This window comes from Arvicanthis niloticus, chromosome 6 (assembly GCF_011762505.2).
Source record: "Arvicanthis niloticus isolate mArvNil1 chromosome 6, mArvNil1.pat.X, whole genome shotgun sequence".
NCBI classification, from domain to species: Eukaryota; Metazoa; Chordata; class Mammalia; order Rodentia; family Muridae; genus Arvicanthis; species Arvicanthis niloticus.
Window position 1 is genome coordinate 55,244,234 of NC_047663.1, and position 26,666 is coordinate 55,270,899.

Genomic DNA, 26,666 nt, shown 5'->3' on the forward strand with positions numbered 1-26,666 from the left:
GACTAGTGCAGGCGGTTCCCGGCTCCGCACACTCGCTCCGGCCGCTGCGCTCCCGCCTAGCCGCCGCCGCCGCCGCCGCTGCAGTCGCAGCCGGGCATGGTGAGTGACTGAGGTGCAGCCGCCGCGCACCCCGGCTGCCCGCCGGACCCCAGCCTCAGCCCGCAGCAGCATCCCCGGGCTCGGCGGCCGGGTGGCTTCCCCAGGGGCTCCCCGTGCGCCCTCGAGCCACCGTCCTAGCCAGGACGCACTCCTCGAGGGCTGAGCGCTCCTTCTCCGCCCGGCTGCCCGCCGCTCCCCGCACCCCGTGACCGCTGCCCCGTCTCGTCCCGCAGGACCTGCCCGGACGGGACCACGCCGCCGCTGCCACCGCCTCCGCCTCCTGGAGCCACGCTTCGGGGCCGGCCTGAGCCGAGTCGCGCGGGGCCGCCGCTGCCGCGGGCGGGGGATGGGGCTGCCCGCCAGGCGCGCGGAGCCCGCAGGGGGAGCGCGGAGCCGGCGCGCAGCCTGAGAGCCCCGCGCAGCCCGCGCCCTGCCGCTCCGTGCGCTCCCGCCGCCGCCCGCGCCTCGATGGCGCCATCTCCCCGCCGCTGACCGGTCCGTCTCGCCCTCCCAGCCCGTGCGGCCACCCTCGGAGCCCGGCCAGCCTCCAGGGCAGCGGCCTGCAGCCCGCGTCCGCCCGTGCCCTCCCGCCCGGCCCCGCCATGGCGCTGCGCCGCCTCCTGCTGCCGCCTCTGCTGCTGTCGCTGCTGCTGTCGCTCGCGTCCCTGCACCTGCCGCCCGGCGCAGACGCCGCCCGCGGCCGCGCCGCTAACCGGACCCTGAGCGCGGGAGCCGTCGGAGGTCGGCGTGCTGGGGGCGCCCTGTCCCGAGGCGGCCGCGAGCTCAACAGCACCGCCCGGGCGTCCGGCGTCCCGGAGGCGGGCAGCCGGCGGGGACAGTCCGCAGCAGTGGCAGCGGCGGCGGCCAGCGCGACTGTTACTTACGAGACGTGCTGGGGCTACTACGACGTGAGCGGCCAGTATGACAAGGAGTTCGAGTGCAACAACAGCGAGAGCGGCTACCTGTACTGCTGCGGCACCTGCTACTATCGCTTCTGCTGTAAGAAGCGCCACGAGAAGCTGGACCAGAGCCAGTGCACCAACTACCAAAGCCCGGTATGGGTGCAGACGCCCAGCACCAAGGTAGTGTCGCCGGGGCCCGAGAACAAGTACGACCCGGAGAAGGACAAGACCAACTTCACCGTCTACATCACTTGCGGGGTGATCGCCTTCGTCATCGTGGCGGGCGTCTTCGCCAAGGTCTCCTATGACAAGGCCCACCGCCCTCCGCGAGAGATGAACATCCACAGGTGAGAGGCGCTACTGGGTACCTACCTCTGGTCCCCAGGCCTCGCCCCCTTCTTAACATAGCCCCCTGGCCCTGTCCTCTTCATGCTTACTATTTCTTCCCTCCTGAGTCTCTTCCACTGTCGTTTCCTTTAGGAGCAATAGGCTCTCCCGCATTCCGTAGGAAGCAGCTAGGTGTGCTTTTGGCGTTAGACGGATTTGCAACCCAAAGTACCAATCAACGGAGTTGTTCAAGGATAAGAATTCCACAAATTTCCCAATGCCTGGGCTCGGTTTTTCACGGTGCGTGGACACTTTACTATGGGCTGTACTGTGCTTAGATGTTTGTTTGTTTGTTTGTTTAAACTGGAGTGCCACTTTAATATAAAGAACAGAGCAGTGTGGGCACATCACAGAAAAGAATAGTGAGATGGTTATTGTTCCCAGGTGTTAAGTGGAAAGGTGGTTACTTCTGCTGGGGAGAAGGTTCCCCATTGTGTTGACAGAGCAAGCACAGATGGTAGGTCTTCCAGTGGGGTGCTTGTCTTTCTTGATGAGGCTGGAGGACTTCTCCCAAAGCAGACTTCCCTGAGTTAACACTACTATAATGTTCAAGCCATCTTTTACTGCACACATGGTAAAGGCAGTGGGGACTGTTCCCTTCCAAAATGCCTATCAGGAGCTGAAAACCTGATAGTCCGCAGTTCCACTGATTTCCTCCCACCCGTGTCTCTGGCTCCCAGGGAGATCATTGGAAAGTCAAAACCAAAGGGACGACAGGAGCCCAGGAGCCCAGCCTCTCCTTTAGGAACTGCACAGGCAGAGGATGGGAAGTCAGCTGTGCTTCCAGCGTCCCCGTGAAGATGAATGGTTGGATGTGGCTTCAATGAAAGCCCTGCCCCAGGAAACACTTCCATTTCTGGCACACAGAGTGGGTACTGCCCTAGTTCCCAGCCCCAGCCCCAGCCCCAGCCCCAGCCCCAGCCCACAACCCCTACTTGTGAGTTGACCCATCAAGCCTAGCCTGGTCCATCCACCTTTAGCTCATGCCGGCACATTGCTGATTATCCCCATGGTTTGAAAACCTCCTCCCTGTCACTGCTCTGAACATTAATCACCCCTACCTTGCTGAAAAGAAGAAGGCAGGCAGAAATTTCTAGGCATGCTGGAAGGGCTGATTCTGCCTACCCTCCCCCCTCTGATCTAGCGGGTGTTGAGTGAAGATGTCAAGGACTAGACTTGGGTGCACTCTAGAGGGAGCATCCCTTCTTAACCCCTCATTGCCTGACCTTGCCATCACAGTCTTTAGCTACTCCACATGGGCTTACTCAGCATCTCCTTGGACTGGAACTAGGCTGTGAGCAATAGTCTGTGGTCTCCATGCCTTGCTATGTAGAAGATGGGCACTGTGAACAAAATAAGAGCAAGACAACACTTCCTAGGAGTTTGTTTGGTCTGGCAGTGAATTCTCTCTTGGCTCAGTCTGCAAAGCAAAGAATGGCTCAGGGGCAGGTGCCTTTCTGAAGCAGATGTGCGTTGTTCCTCATGTGTTACTTCTGACCCAGGACTCAGGGACTCATCTTCTCTTTCCTGTCTCGTCTCACTCAGTAAACCCACGTTCTGACTCTCACCACTTTCTAGTTGATTCCCACAAACATCTCTTGGGGTTTCTCCCTGCCTCCCACTCCATGCCTTATTCAGTTTGTTCATCACTGCCTGTGTTGATAAGGTTGTGGCCTCAGAGATTTAAGTCTGAGATTAAATCCCTGTGAAAATTCGACAGTGCCATGTGGTTCTAGAGAAGTCACTTGTTCTTGATGTTCCCTTCTTCTTCCCCACATATACTCTCTGTCCCACATGGGGGTGGGGGCAGTTTCTGAGGTTGGGAGAAGGAGAGAGTAAACCCGTGGGGAAAGAGCTGAATTTCAGGCCTCAGATCATTATGTAAATAGGCGATGTTTCTCCCTCAAATTCACCTCCTGATTTCATTCAGTTCACAGCACCTCTCCAGCAGCTGCAGCCTCGCCTGATGGGTACTTCGGAAACCATCATCCTGGTACTTGGTGGATAGGGGACAATGCTTATCAGTATTTGTGAGCAGGTGGGGGCTAGGGGTAGGAGGCCAGTGGTCATTAAGGACACTCAGGGGTGACCTTGAGTAGGTTAAGGAACTTCTTTTTCAGTTCTGGCAAGATAGCATATCACCTAGACCTTTCCCTTCCAAGTGTGTCAGGATGAATGCCCACATCGCTCTCACAGGCTCCTCTGGGTACCAGTGGGAGGGGACTCATCTTCCTCTGATTATACCTCAGAAGTCCTTGCTTGCCTCACCTGGGTAGGGATGGGGAGTTGTGTAGTCTGTGTTGTTAGAGAGGCAAGGTAGAGGGAAAGGGTGGTGTTGTAAAAGATATGTATTCACAGTAATGAGTTTTTCCTAGGGAAAGTGGGGAGAAACAAGGATGCTCATGGTCAGAGGTCAAGTAGGGAGATAGGGTGTGCTTCAGCTCCATGCTTTTTGAAGTACTGAAGCCGAGATGAGTCCTCACTGAAAGGGAGAGCAGAGCTGTTGCAATGAGTGAGTCTCCCTGAAGATAGGCAGACTTGGACCCTTCCTGCTCTGGGGCAAGAGGTCTTGAGTCTGAGGGAGTTTCAGGGAGGAAAGCCTTACTGCAAGGGGGTATTGTGAGAGTTTGAGAAAAGATGGAAAGGGATAGGCCATCTGTTCTGCCTTGGTGCTCGCAGGCTGGGCAGCCCTCTGTTTGCCATACGTGTGTGTACTCCTCATGGATCTTGCATCTCTTCCTCCCTTGCGGGGAAGAACAGATTTTGCTTTTTCTAGAAGTGGTTAGCCCTCACTAGCATGATTCCAAGTAAGAAGTCAGTGTCTGGAGGGGAGATAGCCAGCTCTCTGGAGATTCTAAGAGACAGGCCCGTGGGAATGATGTGAACACACCCATATCCAGATATTTGGGCTCTGGGGAGGAGAAAGTGATGTTAGATTTGGGTGTCCCATCTTCCAGGCTGGAACCCCAGTTCTATGAGAAGCTAGATCCTTTTCTCAACCCTGCTTCAGAACTTCCCAGGTTAAGGCTGGAACCACAGCCAGCTCCCGATTGTCCTGTTTCCTGAGTGTCCCTGAGGTTGTTACCTGAGGCTGTTTGCCCAGAGAATGATGGCTATGTCCTCCAGGACATAACATCCAGCATCCAGCCTAAAAGGCTGGCCCCCTTTGACATTCTATTGTGCCCTTAGCTGTCTCACATCCCAACATATTCAAACCTGTTCTTCCTCCTCACCATGAGCTGATTCATTAATGTCTCAGAGATGGGAACCGCTCTAAGAAGGAGCCATGTGGCTCCTTTTTAAAGTGGCCAATTAACTGATGAGTTGCTGTAGATACAGTTGGTGAAATCAGCGGTGCCTGTACACGGCTGGGAGCATGATGGAAGGTGGGCAGGAAAGATGGGAGGATGCTCAGAGAAGCAGAGCCCCGGGTATATGTCATCAGGAGAAGAGGAGGATGTTAGGAGGTAACTCATCCAGAGTCCATCTCCAGATTAACTTTCTGATTTCTACACTAGGCCAGGGAAAACTTTGCTTTGCCTTTTCTCTGTCTGGAAGTCAATTACAAGCCAGGAGAGCTCAGGTTTTTGTTTCAGGCCAACACTGTCATAACAGGACCACTCCAGAGCTGAGCAAGTAAAGAACTCTTTCTGAATACCAGGAGACAAACTGTCAAATCCTCTCAAATACTCCAGTTTTTGAAGTGAGCTCTCCATAATGAATTGATTTGAACAGAACCAGCTTGTTGTTTTTTTTTTGTTGTTGTTGTTTTGTTTTTTTTTCTCCAAATACAGAATGTTGGAAGAAAAAAGGAAAAACAAATCATGCCTTGGGCTGATTTTCTTTACCCTTTTCGTGTTTCCCTTTCCCTATGAGTTTAAAAAAAAAAAAAAAGTGTACATAGGGAAAGCTAGGAAATTAGAGAAGCTTGAAGGAAGGTTAGGGCCAGGATTCCAGGAAGGCAGAAAGAAGATAACAAAACTAAGAAAGAGAAGAAAGAGATTGGATAAAAGGTTGATGGCTATCACAGAAGTGACAGAGCAGCACCATAGACCCTCCCACGGTTTTGTTATGGTTCTTGGATGTTTGTGGATACACTACAAATGGGCCTGCTCACCCTAAGAGGGCAAGCAAGTGTTTGAACTCCAAAGCAGACTTTGTTGACACTTAGGCTAACAGGCTTCACTCTTGCTTTTAGCAGCACAGCCATGCAAATGGTCTTCAACAAACCTGAGACCTTGACAACACTCTGGTGTCTTGCTGCTCACTATCTTTGTGTTTCTTTTCTTCACTGTTCCCAGGCTCAGTAGACTTGCACATCTGCCCCACCCTGCCCCATCTCAGAGTACATTCATCCCAAGGAATCTGCTGCTTAGAAACTGAGAGCTTTCACATAGTTCTAGTCTCCTAAGGCACTTGTAGAAGACAAAATGTAATTCATTGTTTTGAGCTGACCTGAAGGAGAGATTGCATTGACTGGGATGTTGGTTTGGATCAATTGTGCAGAAAGCCACAGTTAAGACATCTGAAATGTGCGATGATTGAAAGAGGTCAATTATCCCAGGCAGACAGACATGCCTACATATCTGGAATAAAAAGGCAGTGATGCCTAAAAGAACTTTCCCTATCTAATTGCACTGGCTGATTTTTTAAGGGCCTGGAATCTTAATCTTCATAGCCCGGGAGAGCCTCTACCTACTGCATGTTGGAGTTAGCTCTCTGTTCCTGGGTATGACAGTTGCCAGCTTCCCTCTTCCCTATGTCCATCCTGTCTACTCGAATTTCTAAACAGCCTGTATCTGAAATCATTAGACCCAAATCCACTTTGCCTTACAGTTTTGTTTCAAGTTCTTTGGAAATATATGTTTTGTGAAGTTATAAAATCATGGTTTGCCGTTCTGGCTGTGTAAGATGTCTCAGGGGTGGAGAGGGATTCTTGACGGGTACACAGGGCCTAAGCTACCTTCCTTACACACCTTCTATGGTGATTCTGTTCCTCTTTACTTGACTTTGAAAAACTCAAGTTAATTATTTTTTTCTGAGTTACATTCATGACCTCCTATTTGTATTGTTCTTGTTGGCAGATATTTAGAGGGGGAAGAAGGCTGGGTGTGGAGAGTTTACCAGCCAATCCTAACAGGGTCCAAGGCCTATGGCCTTAAGCCTCTAGTAGGTTTATTGGAAAAGCAATCAAGGCAGATTGCTAACTCTATTTTTTAATCTTTATTTTATTTTTTAAAAATTTTTCTACAAGTGAAATCAAAGTCTTAGGAAAAGGCAGACGAACGATTCTATTATTTTTTCATCAGGTGCAGAATCATGGGCTTATTCCTACGGGCAATTTAACTCTGTAATTTTATAAGTGAGCCACTTGAAATCAACAGAGCATAGGTCACAATGACACATGTCCCAGATGCTACTTGAGTTAGCCTTGGCTGAAAGTCTCTGTGTTCAGACCTTAGGCCCAGGCTCAGTCTCCTCTTCTTCTTCATCAAAGCATTGCTTTATGCTTGATTTTCAGTCATCAGCAAATAACTTTTAGATAGCTGGAGATGTGAGTGACAGGTATTTTTTGTTGTTTTTGTTTTTGTTTTTCACGCTCCCTTCCCTGTGTCCTAGCTCTGGAGTCTTGCCGGCTGGCCTCTGTGTTTCTATCCACCAACAGAATTTCTCGCGATCGTCCCGGTCGGTCTTTTTATACAGTTTCTCCGCGTTCTTTTCTAAAGGGCAATAACCTGATCTAAGCATAATCCTTTAATAAGATGTGAGTAATGCAGACTGTTGAAGAAGGAAAATACAGCATATGCCAAAGGAGGGTGGACCAGGGCAAGGAAACACTGAATAACAGTGTGGGTAGAAGTCTGAAATTAAAAATGTGGCTCTGGATGCTTCTGCTCTCACCTGGAGGTGGGGGAAGTCGCTGAGACTTATCATGTCAGTGAAGATCTGCAGTGTGTGTGTGTGTGTGTGTGTCTGTGTGTCTGTCTGTCTGTCCAGAATTATCCTCCAGGTGTATGTAACTGTACCCTTTGAGACACAAAAGACAATTCTCTGCCCTGGATCAAGAAACCATCAACCAATGGAGCTGAAAGTTTGGGTCCATAGTTATATGAGATAAATCTGTATGACATAATGCTTGAGGAGCAGATCTTCTCTTTGAAAGAACTGGGATGTCTATGTATATTGAATTCTCTTTCCAAGCGGTCTTCTTGAGAGGCCACATGCTGTGCTGATTCTTCTTCTGCAAATGGCTCCCTATTACTTCTCTTGGAAATACTTTGAGACTCTATGTCCAGTGACATTGACTTTCTGTAACCACAACATATTGTCATTCTCCCAGGGAGAGCTGGTTCATTTAAGCAGTAATAAATTGTGGGTCAGGTTGATGAATAGACAAGGTGATGGGAAACCACAGTGCCTTCTCTAATGAGAGCTGCTAGGAGGAGCATTTCTACGATTTCGAAAGGCAGGAAGGACCAGAGGAGGCCAGAGCTCCTCACCTGCCATAACCATGAGGACAGGGCTGCTCCTCACGTGGGAAGATAAGTACCTCTTAGGCTAGACCAGTTTCAAGTGACAGCAGTGTGCTGGGCAAGCTGTGGGCTAGTTGGGAAAGAAGACAAAAGAAAGGAGTTGAATATGCATCAAACATTTCAGATAACTGCTCAAAAAGGGTGGAAAAAAAGAATGTCCCACATTTCTGCATAAAATAGTAGACAGATCGCTCAATTTAGCTTCCTGCTTTGATACTGAGGGTAAAGGGACCCAGTTTCTTTGGGATGCATGCAGGGAGGAAACCTGGGATCAGAGCCCCTTGTTCACTGCCCTCTGCTCTCTGTCACAAGGCCGCCTCTGCAGTTCTGTATTCAGATGGGGTTACCACTTGGGTCAGACTGCATAGATACTTGCAGATCCATGGAAGTGAGGCTGCCACAGCATTTCTAGAAGATTCGTAACAACCATTCTTTATGACTGCCTTCTTCCCATGCTCCCCAAACAGATTTTAATGGGATAGGAGTGGTTAGGGCCAGGGTGGGCTGGCTGAATGAAGAGGTGGGGGCAGGAAGGCACCCACTACAGTCTATGAAGTTGGGTCAGTCATGACTATGCTGTTGCAGATAAGTATTTTCCTCCAGCCTCCGTCAGTGGTTAGGGGAAAGTGGGGGCCTGAGCATATGTATCATGCCCATGGCCCCTCCAATTTATGTCTTTTAAACACCATTGAGGAAGTCTGTTCCACTGTGAACTTGGGCAGTGGGGAATCAAAAGGTAGGAGTTCTTCCTTCGAGGAAATCCACTCTTCCATCATCTGTGAAACTCTGGAAAACTATAAGACCCTGAGGTTTCAGTTGGATGAGGTCTCAAGCAATTGCGTCTGAACTTCAAAACTTACTTTGCACCAGGAGTGCTGTTCTGCATTTGCCAAACCAAGTCTCACTGCACCCCTTCCCTCAGCCTCCAGAGTATAGAGCCCTATTTTACAGATGAAGAAGCCTACTCAGAGAAGCATAATGACTTGCCCAAGGTCAGTCTAACAGTATGTTACTTATCTCCATCTTCCTTTAAGGTTCAGAAAAATAGCTGTCTTTTTCCTTTCTGACAGAATCAGAGATACCCCCAAATGCATAAGAAAGCAGCTCCTCTACCTGTCCCTGGGATGACTTGTCACCATAAAGGACAATAGGGTCAGTGACCTCTCATCCAGGGTTAGTAACACCTCTACTTAGACTGCATGCGGGGTACAGAGGGGCCCAGAGCAGTGAGAGTGTTTTGTTTTAAGTGTGGATGCTGTCCTGTCAGCTGAAATAGTGAAGGCATACAAGGATGTGTAAGAAGGGAGATGAAACCTTGAAGTTCATTGAGGGAAAAACAAAAAGAACCCAACCCCCCTGTGTGGCTCAGAAGGAAGCCCTGGGCAATTGAACATGAGTCATAGGCTGGGAGAGGGATGAGAGGAGCTAGGGAGTGGAGGAAAGATGAGGTCTAGGGAGAGGATGGACCTCAGAGCACCCCCAGTTTTAATTACTGAGGCCGAAGTTTCCTAACAGCTCCATTTATCATAGTCCCTCCCCCATTAATAACCCCCAGTGCTGCACATGCAAGAGAGCTGCAGCCAACTCTCCCATGCCCATTTGAGCGATCCTTCCTCACTTCTGTCCCACTAACTGTGCTAACTCCAGACTTTGCTCCTTCTACAGCCTCTGCCTCCTTCCTTCTCAGGTCGGAGGACCTGAGAGCGCACAGGAGGAAGGAATCCCGCACAGGAGGTCTTAACAGTCACAACAGGATGTGGCCTCCAGCTATTATGTCTAAGTGTCAGCCAGTAAGGGCTGGGGCCCACATCATTGGTCTGTAGTACCACAGCAGGGGTACTAGAGCAGAGTCCCTAACCATGGAAGCCATTTCAGTAGCCTCCAGAAACCTAGCTCTGCACAGCACTGGTTTGCTCCTCTTGCTTCCTTCCAGTTTTTTTGCCCTCCCAGAATCCTCCTTGACTAAAGCCACTGCTCCTGTCTCCAGTGCCCTGGGAGCTAAAGCTCCAGCAAAGCTTTAGGTGGCTAGAACCTTGGCCCTGTTCCCTAAAGATGGTACAAGAGTCTTTACTTCTTGTAGCCTTCTCAAACGTGCTTGTTATCCCCTGGGTTTTTGGCATTTGGTTTCATGTCCTATTCCTATTAGCTTCTGCATTAAAGTCTCATTACTCAGGACACCTGTCCTCTGGACATGTTTGTTGTTCTCTCAGCCAAATGGACTCTTCTGGGAAATGTGGTTTCTGCCATTCTCCCTCTTCCTGCATTCCAGCTACTCCCTGAGGAGGAACTTAGACCATGGGATGCACCATTAAGTACAATCTGAGAGAGCCTTCTGTAACTCTTCCATCCCTTCCTTTCCTAGGTCCTGAGGCTTAAGACTTTTTCTGGGTTTAGTAGATGGGTTCAGGGGATGGAGGATGGGGAAGAGACAGTTGTTGGAAAGTTTTTGTTTGTTTGTTTTTCCAGTTCTGGAGTCAGGGTCGGATTTCAGCAGGAGAGAGTTGTGAATTCACATTGGCTGCTCTTCTGAAGGATGAATGAGGTTCATATCCAACCACCCCCATAGAGTGATTGGCAGGATTCTAGTCCAGAGGCCAATGCTGCTTCAGAACAGGAGGAAGACTATGGGGCACTTCCCTCCTGCTGTGCTCCTACTTGGCTGTCTCTGACTGCCTGAAGTGTCCTGGGAGTAGCAACCCATAGGCTTCAGAAGCCAGTACGGGTCATTTGTGCTTAGATGACTCACAGCCAGGACACATGTCCATGCAGTGAGTGCCTGGACATTTGGACATCTGGAACCTGGAGCATTTGCAAAGAAGAATATCATGTCTTTAAGCAAAGAATCCATTGTGTTCCATTCTTCTCTTTAAAATCACATCATTAAAATATATCTTCTTGTGACTTTCCGTGTCTCCTCTGCCACCGCCACTTTCCCATTTCTCCCTCTCTTGATTCCTGGTCACTTCTGCCTTGTCTTTCTAACCCCTACCTCCTCCAGCTCTTCATCTTAAATCCATCTGGCTGTGACTTCATTAAATAGCATCGATTCAGATGCCACTAATTCAAAATGTATCTAAATTGGACCAGGACAAAGTTGTGTTTTCCTTTCTCTGTCTGATACAAAGCTACAATGAGCAGATTAATAGCTCAGACAAGGCTGCAAAGTCTGCGCAGGGCACATACGCTATAGAGAAGGACAGATTGTCTGAGTCAGCCAGGTAGACAATTGGCATGCTAAGGACCAATTGTTCATATCTATTCAATAAAGTAGCTTCTAAAGATCAATTCTATTTTATTATTTTTAAATTTCATTTAACACACTACAATGGCTCAAGCAACAGTAAAAATGTTATTTCCTGGCCTAGGCCCATTTTCATCTATTCTGAAAGCAGAAACCAGAAGACCACAAGTTCAAGGCCTACCTGGACTGTAGAGTGAGTTTGAGCAATTTAGTGACACCCTATCTCAAACTAAAAAGTCAAAGACGGCTAGGAATAAAGCACTTGCCTAGTGTGCATTGGCCTAGGTGGAATCCTCAGTACCGTGCCCAGGTGTGTGCATGCACACACAGTTATATCCTGTGTGTATTTGGTAATTCTATTCCTGTATCACCTCCCCAAATTGCTATAGAATGAATGTTGTTCAACTCCCTTCAAAATGCCTTTTGAATTCCCTCCAGGGATTTTCTTAGATTTTCTCTCGTTTCTTTTCTCATTTCATTTTCTCCTGTTCTTAGAATCTACAACTTTTTCAGCTTTGGGAAGTAGTGTTTGTTTACGCTGTCATAGCTGCAGGATGGCCAGCTGACCCTGCAAGGAAAGGATCCCAGAGGCCAACTTCAGACAGCTTGCTCTACTTATGGGGGGACAGAGGCTCCTTTTAAGGGTCTTGCTCAGTGGCCTTGGGTACATAAATTGCTGTCCCAACACCACTGTTCGGAGAAGGCAGCTTCACACCTCCTAAAAGCAGCCAGCCAGCATCCTTGCCTCTTCTAGATAAACTAGATGACTTTGACATCCTCCCCTTCATCTGCTTATGTGCTCTCCAGAGACAGATAGCAGAGCTCTTTTCTCTTAATTTGGGGGTTGTCATCCATCTTCTCCTTCCTTAGAGCATTTTCTGAATGTCAAGATAGGGAGCCACTTCCATCACTCCATCTCCATGATTTTGGTGAGTCTTTTTGCTCCTCTGGTCTATTAGCTGGTTGCGGGATAAGGGAGAATACGCTGTAGTGATATGGGCTTCTATGGCTCATTCTGACCCCAGCACACATGGAAAGTCAGGGCAACAGGTCAGGTGACATCTTCAGCTAAAAGCACAGCAGCCCTGGGGATGGAGGATAATGCACATTTCCTGATGCATTCCTGGGTTCTTACCTTATAGTCCTTGTTGAAGGACAAAAATGTCCTCTGCAAATGGCCTCATAAGCATGCTTGGTTTTAGTGTGTTTATCTTATATATACTTTTGGCAAAAAGGAACTCAGAATTCCTTTTTATTCTTTTCCCCCTGGGCATCATCTCCTCCCCTCTTGGGATGTAATTATTTATTCATTCATCTATTCTGCAGACAGTCTGGTCTACTCTTAGAATGCATTTTTAGTTGACATTCATGGGGAACCCAAACTGACTCTTCACCTTCACAAGACTGCAAAACATCTCAAAGACAGCAGTCACTCCATCATCTCTTCAGTATCCATCATTTGAATAGATATCTGAATTTGTGAGTCTTCCCGTGGACCATGGTTGTAAGTCTCTCTAGCTACACAGAGGCCATCTATCTACCACACATGGATCCCAGCCACTCAAACTCAGCTTAATGATCTTAGGGCTCTTTAGGGAAGCTGGTTTTAAAAAGAAGCTCAAGAAGTAACTTTTCTTGGTTGCAAGTCCCATCAATAGGGCTGGTCAGGAAGTGTCAGCCTCATTAGGTTAAACCGGAAGAGTGCCAGCATAATGTAAACTACTGAATGACTGAATAACATGTACATGAATATTATTTACTAGAGCATGAAAATGATGATGCTTGTACTTATCTTAAAGGAGGAAAAGATGGACAGATAAAAGCAAAAAGGAAGAAAAGGAGAGAGGAGAAAAAGAAACCAAATACTTTATAGAAAATATTTGCTTAGTCAGGTTGATATGTTTGTCCAACGAAGCCCCTGAAGAATTCCAAGTACTTTCTCCCGTTGTGGGTCCTCTGGCTTTCTATGGGCCTTTATCTTGATGCTTCCTTGAACGGCAGACAAAAGATGATCTGATCTGCAATGGTCTAGTGCAAAAGAACATGCACTTACTTTGTACCTGCCTCTCCACGTCCAAGTACAGGGTTCAGAAACACCTGCTGTATGAGCATGTAGCTTCTTGTCATTAGGCTGTGGTGGGAAATGTGACCTGTGGGTGATCCCTTCCAAGATGGTCATGGCCACAGCTAGACCATGTGATTTGAGGGGTTTGTTATGTCAGCATTATTGAAACATTCTCCACAACTTCTCTCTTCCACCTGTGCTATATTTGTGTTTCTCTAGGCTGAGCCCATTTAAGATTTTTTTAGTTAAATATTTATTTAGTGCTTCCTAGGCACCAGACTCTGTTATAAGTGTTTCACTAATATTAACTAATTTAATAATCTTCATGACAATCCTAAGAGGTAGACAATATTATCTTTTTGCCCTATTACTTTGGCTTAATTTTTTAATGAGGAAACAGAACCATGGGAGTATAAGTAGCTGGCTGATGACCATTAGTGTGTGAAATGGCCACTATCCCAACATAAGCTCCCTGGTTTAGAATCCCAGTATTTAGTCACCAAGCTATCTTGTCTCTGTTTTGCTCACCTGGAGACTGAGGTTTTTTTTTATCAGAGCAAAAAAGAAAAGAAAAGAAAAGAAAAGAAAAGAAAAGAAAAGAAAAGATTAAAACCAACCAAAACAAACTGAATATACAATAAATTTGTTCCTTACATGCAGGTACTTTTATAAACTCAGTAGTCATGTGGTTGGCTGTGTGGTTATGCTAACACATCTTGGTAAGAGTTCTCCCTCCTGCAGCGCCCCCCCACCCTAACCCCCAAGGCTGGGAGGCCCCAGGCCTCCACTTTCAATTAGCCTGCAGCAAGACTTGACACACTCAAATCTGTTTCATTCTCAAATCATCCAAAAATTGCTGGAAAGTCTGGTCTTGATACTTCTGTATTTTTTAGACATGGGTAAATTTGCATTATTATTTCTGAGGTTTGGAAGAAATACATGAAGATGACGCTATTGGAAAGGGGTTTTCAGATTCTGCAGACTCTTGGCTGGTCACCTGTTAAGAGCCTCAGGACAGGCATACATCGGGCAGCAGCAACTGGCCCTACTTACTTGAAAAACATAACAAGCAGGCCGCCCTTTCCTTGCAGAGACATTTAAAGGCTGTGATGAATTCCAATTGTGTTGGGGACAACTCAGACCTGCAGAACAGCTCAATGCAGATGCATAGACATTGTTAACCAACAAATGAGATCCTGCATCCATTCTACGCCTCTGTGTGAGAAGAGCAGTCTTGTGCACACACAAAGCCAGCAGCTGTGTTTTTCAAGTGGACTGTGGGAGAACTGGGAATAGGGAGAAATAAATTAAGCCATTCTCCTTGGTCCGAGGTTATTAAAAATATGTTCATTTCAGTTGTCCTGACTGCAGATTTTGGAGGATAAAAACACTCTGAGTGCCCAGAAGAGAACATCAAAGGAGAGGTCAAAGAGGACGCCAGCCTGTCCTCAAGTTTAGAGCCAGTAAGAGCTCAGTTATCTGGAACTCAAATAACTGGACTCCTTTACCTAGCTGGACGAGAGCATCTATACATCACTTCTAGGGAAATGTAAAAGAAGCAGCTATGAGAGATTTGTAGGGAAACTGAAAGCCAACTTCCATACTCAGCCTTGAAGTTTTGTCAGTGAGTTCCCTTGCCTGAACAGTACACTTAACTTTGCTTTCTCTGTAAGAAGGACCAAAGTGATGAGTGATGGCCCGTCTCATCAAGAACCCAAATTCTTTGTGACAACGGAAAAGAATTAATTGTATTCTTTAAAAGAGGCAGGGATGCCTTGAGAAAATTTTTTCAAAAATCAGAAACATTCTAGTTAGTCCTCAGGATTGAGAACATTAGCTGCAAGAGTTTATTTGTAGACTACTCCACTTCAGCTTTTTATCATACCTCCACCGCACCATCAGTTTCTTCCCATTCTCTCCCCAAAGGAGAAAAAGGACATGACTGGGGGCCGCCTGTCCATCTAGCCGTGCTTTTGGTGTGGAACAACTCACTGGACTGTCGCTGAGCGTATTTTTTTTCCTTTATGTGGCTTAAGTATTTATGTGGCTCAGCTGGGAATGTGGCTGCTGCTAAAGGCCATGTGGGTTATTTCCAGGGTTCCCATCAACAGAGTATTAACAGACCAAAGACTTACAAGATGAGATAGGGGGTCCCAGGTTTCCACGTGCATCGAGGAGACCTGGTTTTGACCATCTGCTCGAGGAATGAAAAGCAAGGCAGAAAAAAATTAAAGTTTCATTTCGTGTTCCATTGCCACAGTTGTTTTTAAACTTAGAAATTCATGAAGGTCAGGGGACCAGAACTTCGAAGAGCTAGTACTTTCCCATTCTGGCCTCCTGTGCAGAGCAGGTATCTAATGAGGTATAGTGGCACATGGTTAGGATTTCATTTGACCAAAAGGTTAGCTGCTAAAATCTGTGATGTTTCAAAGTGGACGGTGTTAATGACTCCCAGTGACAAACAGATCTGAGCAGATGAGCTGCAGCTGAGGTCAGAGGTCCACTAAGGATTGAATACTCTGTAAAGCTCTATTGTTCAAAGGCCATGGTAGGGTCCTAGGAGGCTAAAACTGTGATTACAAGGCTAGAAGGAAGGATGGATAGATCAGTGAGTGAACGGGATTAATGAATGTAGAAGTGAGGGAATGAATGGATGGATGGGTGGAGAGATAGATGAGTGGGTGGGTGATGCACCGGATGGTTAGGTAGATGGGTGGAACAAAGATGAATAGATGTGTGCATGGGAGTATGACTGGGTACATGAATGAGAGGATGGATGGATGGACCAACAGTTAGATGGGTAGGTAGAATGGATAGATGGGTTGGAAGGTGAATGGATGGATGGATGGAGTAGATGAATCAATAAGTGTGTACAGTAAAAATTTAAGCTAGTAACTTGTCTGGTCTTGACCCAGTCATTTACTAATTGCATCTACATGCTCACCTAATACCTGGCATTTGCTAAACTAGAAGGCCATAGTGTAAAAGTAATTTTTATTCACCTGATGTAACTGTCATCTCAGAGGCTTACTGCCTCAGTTGACTAACCTAGGCCTAGTTCTGGAAACTTCTAGCCTCCATACCATATAATCTAGGCCTAGAATGTTTTCAGCCTCTGAGATTTACTGCTGAATAAGCTCACCCTTTCTTGTTCTTTCTGATCTCTGGCTGGCTGATTCAACTCAGCTGTTCTGGTTCAAACTTCTCTCCAAGCTGACTGAATCAATCTGGCTTCTCTCTTGGCCTCTGACTGAACTACTCTGCTTGGCCTCAGACAAACTCTGGCAGTCTATTCTGATATTCTGGCTCCTTTTCATTTCCTAGCTCGTTCTGTCTTCACCTGTGTCTAGCTTGTTCTCTCTTCAATCTCTCTTTGTAAAGCTTTCCTGGTAAAACTGCCTTCTCCTTCTCTCTGCCCCTGCTCTCTATAACTGTCTGGGTAAAACTTTCTCCTTTCTTCCTTTTCTACACTGCCTCTCAAATAGCTTTCCCTTCCTCTCTCTTCTCTTGAGAGTTGAGCAGATCCTATTCTGTCAAATATTTCTTTGATTCATCACTTTGTCTACCAGTCAATTAGACATCACTTTCAACCATGGGTGCTTCCTTCTACAAGCCAACTAACTTTACCTTCATTGTTTGGGATTAAAGGTGTGTACTAAGGGCATGTCTGTATTCTAGTCAGAGGAATTAAAGGTGTGCGCCAAGGGGTGAGTCACACTGCAACTAGAAACAGGATGTTTTTTCCCAGTAAACAACACAATCTCAGGGTTCAGAGTGTGATCAAATATCCTGCAACATCACAGTGGTTCCTGTTTATCAACTTAAAAGGCCTAGAGTCATCTGGGATGGGGGAACCTCAGTTGGAAAAAAAAAAATGCCGTCATCTAATTGGCTTATAGGCAAGCCTGTGGGCGCATTTTCTTGTCTAATGATTGACACGAGAGAGCCCAGACCACTCTGGATGGTGTCACTTCTCAGCAGGTGGTCCTAGGTTGTATAAGAGGACAAACTGAGCAAGCTATAGGAAGCAAGCCAGTAAGCAGTATCCTTCCATGGCCTCTGCTTCCATTCCTGTCTCCAGGCTCTTGCCCTTATTTCCCTCAGTGATGGACTGTGATTGGAACACATAAGCTAATAAACCCTATCCTTCCCAAGTTGCTTTTGGGCCATGGTGTTTATCACAGAAAACAAAAACAAAAAACAAAACCAACATAAAAACAAAACAAACACCACACACACACACACACACACACACGCAGAGCAAACTCAGACCCAAGCCTATCTGGGGAGAGCAGAAAGAATCATTAGAAAGTAAAGTGAGATACGTGTGAGAAGTGGTCTCTGAGTAACAGAAGATGCCCAGGCTCAAGTCAGAAGCACAATGTTGAGTTTCTGTTTCCTTTGTTTGAATACCGAGCTAAGTCTGAGTCTTAAATCCATAGTAAAATGTAGGGTACTAGAGCTGTAAATGTCACAGAGCTAGAAGCAAAGGCAGGGGGCTAGGCAGGAAAGCACACTGGGAGACCGAGTGCTGTTCAAAGGTAAGATGGCATTTCCATCCTCCTGATGACTAAAGCAATGCCCGGGACTGAAGAGGGCCCACGTTTCCTGGCCTGAGAGATCAGAATTAGATTTGTTTCCCAATTAATTGACCCTCCCCCATAAAGCATGCGCAACAGGAAACCGTAGAAGAGGAGGAACAGTGAAGTCATCGAGAAAACAGATTTTTCAGGCAAAAGAGTTCCTTGACTTGATATATTAGATAGTGCAGCCAGCCTGACAGACAGGAAAGGAGGGCTGGTGTGAAGGTGTTCCCCAAGTTCCTAAATGAGGTGCATTTGTTGTCCTCACCTGTGGTGGGCACCAGGTTCCTGGTGGGGTGGAGTCTTGCCCTTGCTCCCTCACATGGGCAGCTCCCTGTCTCTCCTGACTTTCCTTTTCTCTAAATGTCTTCCCTAGTTTCCTCTCCTGTCTCTGAATATGTTTTTTCTTTTTTGCAATAGCTTTCTGTCCACATTTCCTTGAGACCATTGACAACATTACTCAAGATTTTAAGCAAGTAAATAAACTGGTCTTGACCCAAATCATTCATTTGCTAATTGTTTCTTTCTGCGTGCCCAGATATCACCTGGCATTTGCCAAATTAGCAGGACCAGCTGGAGAGAGCAGGAAACAGCTCTGAATGGCTCTCTCTCTCTCTCTCTCTCTCTCTCTCTCTCTCTCTCTCTCTCTCTCTCTCTCCCTCCCTTCCTCTCTTCTGGTTCCCATTTTCTCTCTTGCCCTTTCTCCTGTTCTCTCTCTAAGTCTCAGTCTCTCTCTCCCTCTCCCTCTCTTTCTCCCTTTCTCACTCTCACTGTGTGTGTGTGTGTGTGTGTGTGTGTGTGTGTGTGTGTCCCTCCTCCTGCCCAGGCTTCTGGTCTGAGTCTCTCCTTCTTCCCTTCCCTCTCCTCTCATCTTCTTTCCTCCTGCTCTAACTCCTATGTTCTCTCTTTCCTGACCTGCTTCTTTTTTCTTGCTTTGCCCCACCTTGGTCCCCCAGACCCTGAAAGTTGCTGCCCACTCTTTCAAAGCATCTTCAGTTATTCCTCAGTGACCAAGTTTCTTTCCTGTGGTTAGAAAGTAGCTCAGTCCTTAACCCATTTCCTCTGGCATACCCAAATTAATTAGGTGAGACCAGGATCACACATTTCAGAATTAGAATAATATTTATCAAACACCCTGGAGAGTTGAGGGATGGAAGGTGGAGAGGAAGCAGAGCAAAGACTGAGGCTGAGGGGATGGGCAGGATGAGGGAGCTGGCAGATGTACCTTTAGTCCTCCTAAACATGGTAGTGGGTGGGGAGGGATGTGGGAAAGGCTGGATTCTAGAAAATGTTAAAGACCTGATAGAGACTGGGAGCCTATGGCTGGTCACCATTCCCTCGTTTGAATAGCATATGTTCAGGAGGTCATATGCTATTATATAGGAGGTTTGAGAAATATATATTTCAGTAAACCCACCTTTCAACTTGGCTGGAATCCTAGCTCATTCCAATTCATTGGACTACAGAAGATCGCTCTGAACTAGTTTCCTATAATCACATGACCTAGGAACTGGGAGCCATAGTTCAGCTCTATCCTAGAGTTATAACTCATTGTCAAGTTTTAGCCAGACCTCACTCACTCAAATTCACCAGGCCTGCTGCTTTTGAAGAAGGTGGCCATTTAAGCAAGTCTTGTTGGGGGATGGATTTCAGGAGCCCCACAGTCCTGGGATATAAACAATGAGGTTAAAATGCTCATGAAATCCCACTTAAACTGTCTCTGTAGACAAAACTATGGTATCAGACAGAGTATCTTATTCCTTTCTCTGTCATATCCAGATAAGTACCAAGACTTGAGGGACCATGGAGACTCCAACAGAAAGGACACTCAATCCAGGGTCCCTTAGACCCTCTGTGTCCCCAGAATCTGCTGGCATTCAGTTTTGATTGGATGTTTGTGGAGTTAGCCACCCAGTTCACACAGTGCAGAGCAGATTTCCCCCAGAGGCCCCCTTACCTCACCACTGTTGATACTTGAGAACTCTCTCAAGATGGGCAGCCTGCCCTACCCACTGTAGGATGTTGAGACCCATCCCTGAGTTCCACACACCAGATGCCAATAGCACCTCCCTCCTTGCTTGTCATGACAACTAAAATGTCTCCAGATATGGCCAGTTGTCCCAAGTTGCAGAGGAGGGGACAAAAATCAACCCACTTAAGAATAGAGTGAGTCCTCCTGACCAAAGGGTTTAACTGTGTGAGTCTATTCTTCTTCATGGACATCAGAGAAGTAGGGTAGAGTCTTTATACGATGTTTCCCCAGTATGAGCTTTAATGAGATGGAATTTCCCTAATGTTCCCTAATTTTCCTCACGTCCATCCTTATATTTCCAAATGTACAAGTTTGTGGTTTTTTTTTTATTCTGTCTTGTGCAGCTGTCACCATTATTTAAACTTTGTGCATTATTATCATCGCCAAGGAAAAGCCCACACCGTCCTCTTTCTCCATTCGTTTACTCAACCTGGCGCTTTATATAGACCTAGGCTTTGGGGATATCTCCTTTCACTTCAGATGGTGTGTTTAAAGGCTCTTCCATGCTATGGCGTCTCTCATTATTTCTTTCCTTTTTTATCACCAATTAATACACTATTGTGTGAGTACAACACATTTTGTTTATTTGTTCATCAACTAATGAGCATTTGACTTGTTCCTACCTCTTGGCTGTTATTCATGGCTCCTTTAACCTTCTTCATACACTGGTTCTAAGCAGATCTGTTTTCATTTCTCCCAGGAATAGGCTGGGCCATGTGATTGCTGTGTTCTTGGCATTTTGAGGAACTGTTAAACTGTTTACCAAAGGAGCTGTGCTTTTTTACATCCCCAACAGCAAAGTGCGAAGAAGCCACATTTGTATCCTAGCTGGCACCTGTCATGAATTTCCTGTTTGGTTTTGGCTGCCTGAATATGTATGAATGGCCACCACAATGTGATTTTGATGGGCAGTTTCCCCAAGGATTAAATGGTGCTGACACTTTGGAGAAATGCCTGTTTGAATCTTGTATTCATTATAAAACTGAAGAGTGTTTTATTGAGTTTTAAGATCCTTTCTGCAGGTTTTTTTAAAAGACCTATTTTATGTGTATAAGTGTTTTGCTCAAATGTATGTGTGTGAACCTTGTGTGTGCCTGCTTCCTGGTGAGGTCAGAAGGACATCCATTGGATCCCCTGAAACTGGGGTTATGTATGGATCGTCATGAGCCACCACCTGGGTGCTCTAACTGAACTTGGGTCCTCTACAAGAGCAACAAGTGCTCTTAACTTCTGAACTATTTCTCCAGCTGCCTATCAGATGTTTTACAAGTATTTTCTCCCACTCTGTGGATTGCATCAGCTTCTGTGAAGGCTTTCCTCTGAGCCAGTAATGATTTTAATATCTCGACTTATTTTTCCGACACTCTATCTCTTAGACTTTCAGTGTCACACGTAAGAAATTATCCCAGATTAAGAAGCCACAATGACTTACACTTGTATTTTAAGGCTTTATAGTGCTTAGATTAATTTTTCTGTGCAGGATCCCTTTTGAATTAATTTGTATGTTAGTGTGAGATTAAGATCTAGCAAGGAAAACTAGTAACTCTTAGCCAGTTTTATAAATGTTCTTTCTCTACTAATATTTGGTATTTTAAAAAATTTAATTTAAAAAATTAAAAATGTGTTTTTTAAAATTTGTATGCATTTGTATGTGACTGCATGAATTTATATGAACCACATATGTACTTAAGGAGAGCAGAGGAGGGTGTTAGATCACTTGGAATTGGAGTTACAGACAGCTGTGAGCCACCCGACTTGGGTTCTAGGGACCGAACCTGGGTCTGGGTCTGGATCTGAAAAAGCAGTGTGCTCTCCTAACAGCTGAGTCTTCTTTCCAGCCCTAATGTTTGGCTTTTCTTTTCTTTTCTTTTTTTTTTTTTTCCTTTAGAATTGACAGTAAATGTAGAAGTTTGTGCTTGAGTTTTCAGCTATATTCCTTTGGTCTATATGTCTATCATAATTTGTAATTCAGTCTTTTAAAACATGGAAAGATGATAGGAAGATGTCTTTAATAATTAAAAGGGCGAATAAAGATACCAAACATGTTGAAAAAGATGTATGAAAGAATTCAGTTTTAGAATCAGGAAAAATCTTAAAGCTTGTCTTTGTATAAATCGAGTGCTTCACTGTTGGGGAGAATTATTAAATTTCTATGTCAAAGATTAAGATCTGCTGAATGTCCATAGCTGGTCAGTGGCAGAGCTGAGAGACCTTTTCTGTGACTTTCTGGGACATTGCCTTCCTTCTTCTCAGGCCCCGAAGAAGGCTCTCCAGACTGACCCTGGATCTTGGGCTAGCTGAGTTTCCTCCACAGGGTACTTAGCTTTGGCTCTTGCTGCCAGTTCAGCAGAGTGAGCGTGGTGGGTGGCAAGTGTCTGCTCTTTCTTTGACAGGCTGAGAGAACAGAAGGCCAGCTAGGGGAAAGCACTTGAAAATGTGAAATTGCTGTATATGTGCCACTAAATAATAAGATTGCCAACTTGATGCTCTTCAAGGCAGCTTCACCGTGTCACTGGCAGCACAGCAGAAGGGAACAGTTCGCTTAGATACATCTAAGGGGCCGTGGTTGTCACTTTTCAGGAGGATGGAGCTCTGGAGCTAGTCATGGGGATAAGGGAAGCCTTGGGAAGGGCTAGAATATCTCAGATGGAAGAGGCTTTGAAGGCCGGTGCCTTAGGGAGACCCTGAGAAGACAGAGGGCTTTTGTCACCTTCATGCAAAATTTGAGGTGTAGAGCTTTACCAGGAACGGGGCATGACACTGACAAGGAGTGCTTTGCTGTGGCTTACCACACTTTTCTGCTGCTCCCTTTGATCATTCCCCAAATGTCCCTGTTTCCCAGGGCCAGTGGGTATCTCATGTTACACGTAATGAGGGATTCCTGACTAAAACCTGGTGGCAGAGGGACTTGCTTTAATTTGTGAGTCACCAGAGGACAGAACTAGGCACCTTTCCACTCATCCCTGCAGCGACTGATGCCTGCTGAGTTCCCACTCAATGCATGTTTGGAAGCTGAAGCTTGGTGTGAGTCAATCAAGCCAGGGCTCTTGTCCCTGAGTCTCCACTCTGGCACTTTCTCTGTGTTCCTTCCCATTTGTGCATGCCTCCTCCTCTAAAATGTGTTTACCTTCATTGTCAATGCCACCCATCTATCATGATGCTTATCTTTTACAAATCTGCCCTTCTGTCTTGGCTCATAAGACAAGATTTTCTCTAGCTGCTGGGCCTATAGACTGCATGCTGCACTTCTGCAAGTCAATAATTTCTAATGCATGCTACATGACATATATTTTTGGATAGGGAGGTTGGACTACCTGACTGATAGTAACCCCTTGTTCATTGTAAGGCCAGTAGCGTCAGCTTTTTCCTGTAGGGTCATTGAGACACTGAGGGTGCTGTTATGGCATATATGGGTATCAGGAAAACTAGGACTTTGAAAGAGCTTATTGTTTACAGGTGTGGAATGAATTACAGAATAAGACACTATGCTCACAGCCTTTCAGTGCCATACCAACCTCCCCCAGCCCCCATACTCACCCCTCCAGGCCAGCAAAAGATCAAACTGTCTTTTGAATGTTCATGGCTGTATCTCTGGCTCCTTCCGTATAGTTTCAAAACTGAGTGTCTATGACTGTAAGTTTGCCTCTTTGTGGTTGGGTGCACCTGCTCAGTGAGGTTCACTGTGTATTCTCCTCATTTAGGGCTCTGGCTGACATCCTAAGACAACAGGGACCAATCCCCATAGCACACTGTGAAAGAGAAACCATCTCGGCCATCGATACCTCTCCCAAAGAGAACACGCCTGTCCGATCAACCTCCAAAAACCACTACACCCCTGTGCGGACAGCCAAGCAGACTCCAGGTAAGTGAGAGTTGTTCGTCTTGAAGTTTTATTGATGCTGCTGAGAGGTTCTAGTGATGTTTCTACTCTGGCTGGGCAGGTTGTAAGGACACTGTGCAGTAGTGGATGTCCTGGTAGACAGGGCAGGCTTATGGAAGAGTTTGGGGACTATCTTCCTGGGAAGATTTGGTATGACAGAGACCAGCTCTGGGACAGACAAGGGCTGATGGCTCATTTATGATTTCTCTAGTGGCTGGTGTAATTCTCTAATGTGAAATAGAGCTTGCAGCTGCCATGGTGAAGTATGGTTGCCCATTTATGCATGTGACAGGAAGATTTGACCCTGTCCAGAGTGCCAGATGTGTAAGAATAAAGGCTGCATTCGAATACAGAAACTGCTCAGCTATTGGAACTCACAAAGACAGGAATGGTATCTGCATTTTAGGGTGACCCTTTCCTGTGAAATATAGATTCCCTGGATTGAGGATGAAATATCCTTCTATATAAGTAGGGAACTGGATCTGAGGCACGGGAGGATACCAAAGTCTACAGATGCTCAACCCTCTTATATAATTATATATGAATGGCCTAGTGTTGGCATAGTGCCCCCACAGATTCTCCTGCTTAGTGGTTTACAGATTCTTAAGAGTATCTAATACAATATCAGCACTATGAAACATGCTTGCTATATCAAGGGCTTTAGGAAATAGTGATGAGAAAAAGTGTGTAGATGTTCAGTAAGGCCCAATTTGGGGGTAATAGCTTTGATTCACGGTGGGTTGAATCCTGTTGGGTTGATTTGTGTGGTTGGATGGATCCGACCATTGCATGTGTAACTGCAGATGTGAAGCGCTGAGTTGCCTTTTGCTATTTTGTTTCATCATCCTGCTAACACTGCAAAGGAAACTGGGTGGGCTTTACTTGTCTGATGGATTACTTTAGGAAACTCAATAACTTGGACAAGATCAGTAGGGTGTACTAATAGGAAAATAAAACCTGTAAATGCCAGTAATGTATTGGGATATTGATCTAGGTATTATTCAGAGGATTTTATAGGTATGTTATTATTTATTCTTTGTAGCAATCTTGGAAATATTTATCTCCTACTTTATATGAGGAATGTAAAGGTTAAAAAACATTTCCTAAGGTCACATGGTTAGTAAGAGAACGTCAGGATTCAAATTAAGACAAATTGATTACAAAAATCAGGATAAAAAGATTTAAAAAAAAAAAAAAACCAACCAACCAACCAAACAAAAATACCCAAACCAAACCAAACCAAAACAAACCAAAACAAAACCATTCTATCCTTCCCCAGTTAGGGACAGGAATGCAAAGTCTCTGAATGGACAGCCCACATACCAGTATGTTTGGAAGGTTACAACCCTGTGAGAATCATCAGCCAGCTTAGTACCGATCTCACTCCCAGACACACAATTTCTGCTTTGGATCTGGACTCTTCACATCTGTTACCTTAACATTTGTCACTTTATCCAGGTCTGAACTAAGCCTGCAATGAAGATGTCAAGCCACCAGGAGGCAGTAGGTATGCCCAAATCCTAATTGGAGCCGAGATCAGATTTATTCCATTTATGCTTCAATTCTCTGAAATTTATCACGTTGTTCTTGCCTTGAAGATAATAGTCTTAAATTTTTCGAGCATCTGCTAAAAGCTAAAGGTATTTTTCTAAATACTTATGCGTATGAATACAGATACATATACGCCCAGCCTATAGTTTGTGGAGTATTAAAGGGATCCCTAGGCCCCTCCAAACTTAGGTGTCCCTGCTTCACATATAAAGATGAGTGAATTTGCTGGACAGAAAACTCCCCCAGTGCATTTTCAGCTGGAATTCACTAGATCCTTAACATGGGAACAGTAGTGGGAATCTTGAGAAGTATCTGGAACAGTGGCCACCCACTGGGCTATGCACACATTAGAAACACCGAGGAACATGTTAAAAGTGCTGGTGTCCAAGAGCCATAGGGCAGACATTATTAGTGTCTTAAAATCCTCCACAAGGTGATTCTGACATGTAGCCAGAGTGATGAGTGACTGGTCTAGTTAGACCCTGTCCCTGTTATGAGCAAAGACACTAAATGCCCCAATCCCCCAACTTGGCTACATGTTGGAATCCGGTAGAAAGTCATAAAAATTAAGGAGAGCTAAGCCCCATGCTCAGCTATCATGGCTTAACTGATATGGAGGATGTGGTTTGAACATAGGAAGGCTGTCTAAAGTGTCCCTCAATGCAAAGTTTGGAATCAATTGGCTCTGGGGACTGCCCATTGAAAACTGTTCCTAACTTTAAGGTTCTTGGCAGCTATGAGTATTTTTATCTATCTGAAGATTTATCATTTGAAGCCAGTTTCCCCCAAGAATTGTTCGTGTGACTCTGGAATTTTTGGCCACCCAGGCACCAAAGTGCCCCTGAGTGCTGATTCTTACCCTTCCGTTCAAATTTTATTCTTTCTCACTTACAGATGGATTCAATGAACAATCTTGATTTGCCCTTAAATACCCTTCACTGGGCAGGGAGCTTTCTCATCTCTTCTGTTTTTTTATATACATTCTTCTGGTGAGTTGAGAGGGAAAGAAGGCACTGCTTATATGACTCAGTTCTGTTTCAAGAATCCCTCCTCGTATTTCTCAAATTACAACTCTCCACTTAGATTTTTTGGGACGAGAATGCCTGGGAAGCATTCTCAGTAGTGGAGCCGAGATGTACAAGCGATTTCACAACAAGCTTCATCTTCTATAGCTTGAATCAAACAGGATGCTTTTCCAAATAGCGCCTGTCTTTTGCCACACAATGTTGCAATTTGAGCAGCCGTTTAAAACTGAACTTTTGGGCACGCGTTCAAAGTGGAAATTTACTGTGATGTTCCCACTCGTTAGATCAACCACCCACCAATTGTAGTAGAGTGGCTGAGGTCCTAGGGGGATATTAAGGAGGCAGGCATCAGAGCATGGAGTGACTCT

General features: G+C 45.8%; 1 protein-coding gene across 2 annotated transcripts in view; it reads left to right on the forward strand.

Moving 5' to 3' along the window:
- Positions 1 to 569: 569 nt before the first annotated feature.
- Positions 570 to 26,666, forward strand: part of Shisa6 (shisa family member 6) — a 304,751-nt gene continuing 278,654 nt past the window's right edge. For both annotated transcript variants that reach the window (XM_034507372.2, XM_034507374.2), the window contains exons 1-2: positions 570 to 1,348; positions 23,544 to 23,704. In XM_034507372.2, coding sequence (XP_034363263.1) covers positions 702 to 1,348; positions 23,544 to 23,704 — 808 coding nt within the window. In that variant the 5' untranslated portion in view covers positions 570 to 701. The remainder of the gene's footprint in view (positions 1,349 to 23,543; positions 23,705 to 26,666) is intronic.